At 38.9% G+C, this 6281-nt stretch overlaps 1 protein-coding gene across 1 annotated transcript in view; it reads right to left on the reverse strand.

Annotated features, from left to right (window-relative positions):
* The window catches only part of LOC117998020 (zinc finger and SCAN domain-containing protein 4), a 2146-nt gene extending 1432 nt beyond the window's left edge, over window positions 1–714 (reverse strand). Inside the window, exon 1 of the mRNA XM_034986538.1 lies at window positions 319–714. Within this exon, the coding sequence (XP_034842429.1) occupies window positions 319–714 (396 nt within the window). The remainder of the gene's footprint in view (window positions 1–318) is intronic.
* Window positions 715–6281: the final 5567 nt, after the last annotated feature.

Raw genomic sequence — 6281 nt, forward strand, 5'->3', positions numbered from 1 at the left:
CCTGAGCCGAAGGCAGTCGCTTAACCAACTGAGCCACCCAGGCGCCCATCTATTGTCAATTTCTTAGTGAGCCCTCCTACCATCTCACTGGTGAAAATCACTTAATATGTTGGCTCTTATATGTCCTACTGAATAGATGCCTATAAAACATCTGCTTTCATTTTGCTTACTTAGCATGGTAAAGAGTCTCTTTGGTGAGAACTAATAAGTGGGTCTACAATAACCCTTCTTTCTCTACTTCCAGGCAATTCCAACAGGCTGTACTTAATCCTTACACACCTCTGACCCTCACCCCAGGAGTTAAGACCCTCTACTCACTAATCCAGGTGGCTTCATGCCGTCGTCAGTCAGATCTTCCATGAATTTCTCCAGGTTTCTGCCACTTGCATTCCATTTCTCTTTCAACATGGACCTGTCACTGCAGTGGCCATTGATCATAAACTGTTCCAGGACCAAACGAGAAATAATTTCATCCTTGCTGTGTTTTTCTGGCTGCAGCCATGAGTAAAATAACTTATAGAGATTTTGCAGTTCCTGCCTTGCACATGAGTTATTACTGTTTTGTAATAAACTGAGCTGAGTGCTCGGGAACTCATAGATCTCCTCTTCCTCCTGAATGGCTGGTCCTTGACTGGGTTTATGCTCTAGGTTTTCTGACCCAGGATCATTCCTAGATGGTTCTCCCTGAAATGAGATTCTGAGATCTAAAGCCATTCTTAACAGGACTTCTCAGAGAGATTCAACTTTAGATATTCAATTCCTACTGATTTGTTTCTCCGGAGATCTGTTTCACCGGCTCATAGATACCTAAAGAGTGCAAGCTAGAAATAGAAGAGATATATAATTAATTACAGCACTGGCATAATTTTTAAAAATTCAGTATCAGATAAGTTCATGGATTAATTCTACTAGACTTTTAAGAAAGAAAGAATGCTAATCTTACACAAACTCTCCCAGAGCGTAAAAAGTGGGAACACTCCCCTTTTAGTAAATGAGTTCAGCAACTCCCTGATAAGAAAAGTTTACAAGTACATTAAAGAAAGGTACACTATAGGTCAGGGTCTTTCACAAATGGTAGGTGTAGAAATGGAAAGCAAAACATTTGCAAATCAAATCCAGTGACGTATATAGAGAATAATAAATCACAAAACAAGTGGGGTTTACCTTCTTTAAAAAAAATTTTTTTTAATTTATATATTTGAGAGAGAGAGAGCACAAGCACGGGGAGCAGCAGAGGGAGAGGGAGAAGCAGGCTCCCCGCTGAGCAGGGAGCCCACTGGGGGGCTTGATCCCAGGACCTGAGTGGAAGGCAGATGCTTAGTCAACTGAGCCACCCAGGTGCCCCAATTGGGGTTTACTTTCAAAATGAAAAGTTAGGTTAAAATTTAAAAGTCAATTACCACATGAATAGAGTTTAGAAAAACACAATATAATCATCTCCTCGGGTACATTAAAAGTGTTTAATGAAAGTCAGTGCTCATTACCGAAAGACATTTAGTAAACTAGGGATAATGAGAACTTCCTTGATGTCATAGAGTATACAAAATACAGCAAAACTTATCCTTAAATGTTTTCTCCTTAAAATTGAGAGATGGACGGCCACTGCTAATTCTATGCAACATTGGACTACTCTTTAATCAGTAAAAAAGGCAAGAAAATATATCAAATATCATTATTTATACATGTCCTGATTTTGTTTCCAAGAAAGTATCAAACATTCTACAAATATTAGACAAGGTGAATTTTTGCAAGATGTCTGATCCAAAATCAATTGGATTGAATTATGACACTAGCAGCTGAAAATTAAATTTAAAAAATACTCAACTGTATATATTGCCGTTAAACATCAAATATCTAAGAAAAAATCCAATGAAATGTGCAAGCCCTCTACAGAAATACACAATATTATAAATATTATATGTATAAAGGATAGCCATGTTTGTGGATTGCAAAACTCAATTCCAATTGGAAAATATCAATTATCTCCAAGTTGCTGTATAAACTCAATGCTATGCCATTGGAAATCCAGCAAGTGCTTTGTGTGTGTGTGTGTGTGAACATTGACAGCTGATTCTAAAATTACACAGATATAAACAGGCTAAGAATAGCCAAGACTAACTGAACATAATAAAAAATAAATAAAATAAAATAAAAATAAAAAATAAATTAGAAAAAAAAGAATAGCCAAGAAAATTCTGAAGAATAATAATATTTCAGGATTTATATAACCACAAAACAAAACTGATTATGAAACTATATTCATTAAGACTGTGATCATGGCACAAGGATAGACAAATAAGGCAACAGAACAGAATGTTATCCTGATATAGATTGTTTTCTATATTGTCACTTGTTTTCTATAAAACATGACACTGAAGTGCATGTGCTGACAGGAAAGCTTATTTTTTTCCTTTCAATAAATGGTGCTTGGTCAACTGAATATTCATAAAGGGGAAAATTCATCCTGATCCCCATCCTACCCCATTTACAAAAATTAGTTCTAGATGGGTTTTAAAAATCTCAGAAATGTAAAATAAAGCTCCTAGAAGACCACCTGGGAGAATATATTTAAGAACTTGTAGTAGAAAAAGATATCTCTTATACAATAAGAAAGAACTAAGCAGGAATTTCCTTTTCCAAGGAAAAGACTGACATACTGAACTACATAAAAATGAGAAGTAGTGCTCATCAAGTAAAGTCATTTATTCATTTAAAAAATGCAGCAGAGTAGAGAAGATATTTTCAAGACATATCCAAAACACAGAATGAGTTTGCAAAAACTCTTTCAAATCAATGAAACAGAATATTGATTTCTAGAAAAATGATCAAAAGTACTTGTCAAAAGCAGATATAATAAAACTACCATAACATGCTATGAAAGACCTGCCAGAATGACTAAAATCAAAGAGACTGTCAGCATGGATTGGAACACCTAGAACTCTCAGTCACTACTGGTGAGTACTCACTGTGTTTTGACTGGTAATTACTGAATCTGTATTTATGTATTCGGGAGGTGACTCATCAGTGTTACTCCAGGGCATTTATTCAACAGAAAAATGTACTCATGTACCTCAAAGAAACATATGAGTGTTTATAACATCGTAATGCATAATATTCTCATTTTGTAAACAATCAAGTGTCCAACATTAAGTGGAACAGATTATCATTAACTCATTGAGTCATATTTGATAGTAATGAAAGTGAATGAACTGATTCCTGCAACACGGAATAACCATAAATCATAATGTTGAATGAAATAATGCAGAAACCAAAAAATACATTTTGTTGATTCCCATTTATGTTTCAAAGGCATACAGATATTATCAGTATTATTTAGGATGTTGGTTACTTTTGGAAACAAAAGTAGATACTGGGGTAGGTACATATATGGAGGGCTCCATAGGAGAACCCCATCCCAGAATGAAATAGAATTCCTGGGATGTCATACTCCCAGTTTCAGCTGGCAATATTCCATCTCTTGATCTTGGAGGTGGTTATGCAGAAGTGTTTCTCTATAAAAATCCACCTAGCTATCTAATATCACTTTTTCATTTTCTGTATGTGCATTCCACTTCAATAAAAATGTTCAATTTTAAATAGCAAATGGAGTCTAAAATTGTGATTGGACATGTAATCGAATGAAGGCAATGATCTGGTACAAATATGTTCCCCCAGTTATTGTAAGAAAACAAACTATCAGAAAAAGTTGAGAATCAAGTGAATGAAATAGAAGAGACAGATGGGAATCCATACAAATGATCTCATCCTGTGTTGAAACCCCTCCTACATCAGACACAAGCATTTGTACAATGCACCCACCCCACCCACCACCCTCCAACTATGCCCACTGTGTCAGTCCAATGATAGATTCCTTAGGAAACTTTCTCTTCACTGTTTTTTCTCCTATCAACAATTACCCTTCCTTGTGAAAAACATTTGTCCTTGCTTCACTGCTTTTATCAAAGTTACAATTTTATGTTGATTCATTTCTAATCCCTGTTCTCTTCCACCCAAGTGGAGGATCCAGTAGAGATGAAATTGAGTTTGCATTGCTCAGTATTTATTTCTGACTGCATATCACGTTACCTGGGCAACTGTAGGCACACCACTGGGATGTCAAATGAATAACAGATTTAATTCTACTTCTATATTATTGCTCTATTTTAGTGTCCTTCGCCCATTTTGTATATAGTTAACATTTCGAAGACTTGTATTTTTTTTTTCTGTAAAGCAAATTTCAGGGGTGCCTGAGTGGCTAGGTTGGTTAAGCATCTGCCTTTGGCTTAGGTCATGATCCCGGAGTCTGGGATCGAGCCGAGCCCACCAGGGTGTCTGCGTCTCCCTCTTCCTCTGCCCCTCCCCGCCACTCATGCTCTCTCTCGCAGATAAATAAATAAAATCTTTATTTAAAAGAGGAAATTTCCGGGCACCTGGGTGGCTCAGTCATTAAGCGTCTGCCTTCAGCTCAGGTCATGATCCAGGGGTCCTGGGATCGAGCCCCGCATCGGGCTCCCTGCTCAGTGGGAAGCCTGCTTCTTCCTCTCCCACTCCCCCTGCTTGTTGTGTTCCCTTTCTCGCTGTGTCTCTCTCTGTCAAATAAATAAATAAAAGCTTTAAAAAAAATAAATTTAAAAAAATAAAAAAGGAAATTTCATGCCACAAAAATCAGAAAAATATGAGTGGTAGGATTGATATGTGGGCATACAAAGACCTAATTAATTGCTGTTAGTCAATGTCATTTCATGCTTTGTGTCAAGCTCTGATCAGACTAGCCACCCTGATCCCCTCAGTTAATGAGGCAGCGAATTCTGGAAAAACTCAAGAGGAGAAAGTTGAACACATTCTTGCCTTTTCCTAATTCATTTATCACAAAGCTTCTAGTCAAACTTTCTAAAATCCTCAGCTGCTCAGGTCACATTCCACTTTACTCCCTCTATGCCTCCCTCTTTTAGCCCTCAAGAAAAATACCAAGTCCTTCCTGGTCTCAGGAGGCCTTCCCAGGGCCATCTCACCCCTCCAGCCCCATCTTAGGTGTTGTGGCTGGTTCTTTATATCCAGGTACATCAGCCTCCCTCCCTCCCTCTCTTTCCTTTCTTCTGTAGAATCCATGCCCTCTTCTTCGTCTAGGCCTCCCCACAAGTTCTCTTTCTGGATTACTCCAGGTACACAGGGGCCACATGCTCACACTTGTAGACATGCACTCAATCCCACACAGAGAATGCTGTGGAGCATTTTTATGGCTAAGACCTTGGAATTAAAAACCTGACTGTCATGTTAAAAGTTCTCATCAGGGGCGCCTGGGTGGCTCAGTTGGTTAAGCAGCTGCCTTTGGCTCAGGTCATGATCCCAGGGTCCTAGGATTGAGCCCTGCCTCGGGCTCCCTGCTTGGCGGGGAGCCTGCTTCTCCCTCTCCTTCTGCCTGCCGCACTGCCTACTTGTGCTTTCTCTCTCTCTCTGTTAAATTGATAAATTAAATCTTAAAAAAAAAAAGTTCTCATCCCAGGGACCCCTGGGTGGCTCAGTCAGTTAAGCGTCTGCCTTTGACTCTGGTCGTGATCCCGGGGTCCTGGTATTGGCCCCAGTCGGGCTCCCTGCTCAGCAGGGAATCTGCTACTCTCTCTGCCCTTCCCTTGTTCATGTTCCCTGTCCCTCTTGAGCACTCTCTCTCTCAAGTAAATAAATAAAATCTTTAAAAAAGAAAGTTCTCATCACAAGAAAAAAAAATTGAAACTATGTAAGGTGACAGATGTTAACCAGACTTACTGTGTCGATCATTTTGCAATATATACAAATATGGAATCATATGTTGTACACCTCTAACATAATGTTATACATCAATTATATCTCAAAACAAAGCCCAGGATGCCAGGGTTCTTAATCTGGAGTCTGGCATTTGCGAGCTGTGTGACCGCAGACACATTACCCATCAGGTCCTTGTCTATGTCATGGGGGGTCTGATCTCTGATGACACCTAGCACCCAGAGTTTTGATGGGAGCTAAAGGAGTTAATACATATGAAGCCTATTGGAGCATTTGCTGGTGCATGATAAACACTCAGTAAAATCTGCTAAATACCTGATACCTCACTTTTAAATTTTAGCTCCTACCCACTCATTCCAATCTACTGTGGGCCAACATGTTCACAAGATGTAATAAAAGTGAATTACTAGAAACATAAAATTCATGAGATAACAGAGCCATATAAAAAGACTTTCACAGGGCGCCTGGGTGGCTCAGTCGTTAAGCGTCTGCCTTCGGCTCAGGTCATGATCCCGGGGTCC

This window comes from Mirounga leonina, unplaced genomic scaffold, assembly GCF_011800145.1.
Source record: "Mirounga leonina isolate KUSES-001 unplaced genomic scaffold, KU_Mleo_1.0 Mir_376, whole genome shotgun sequence".
Classification (NCBI taxonomy): domain Eukaryota; kingdom Metazoa; phylum Chordata; class Mammalia; order Carnivora; family Phocidae; genus Mirounga; species Mirounga leonina.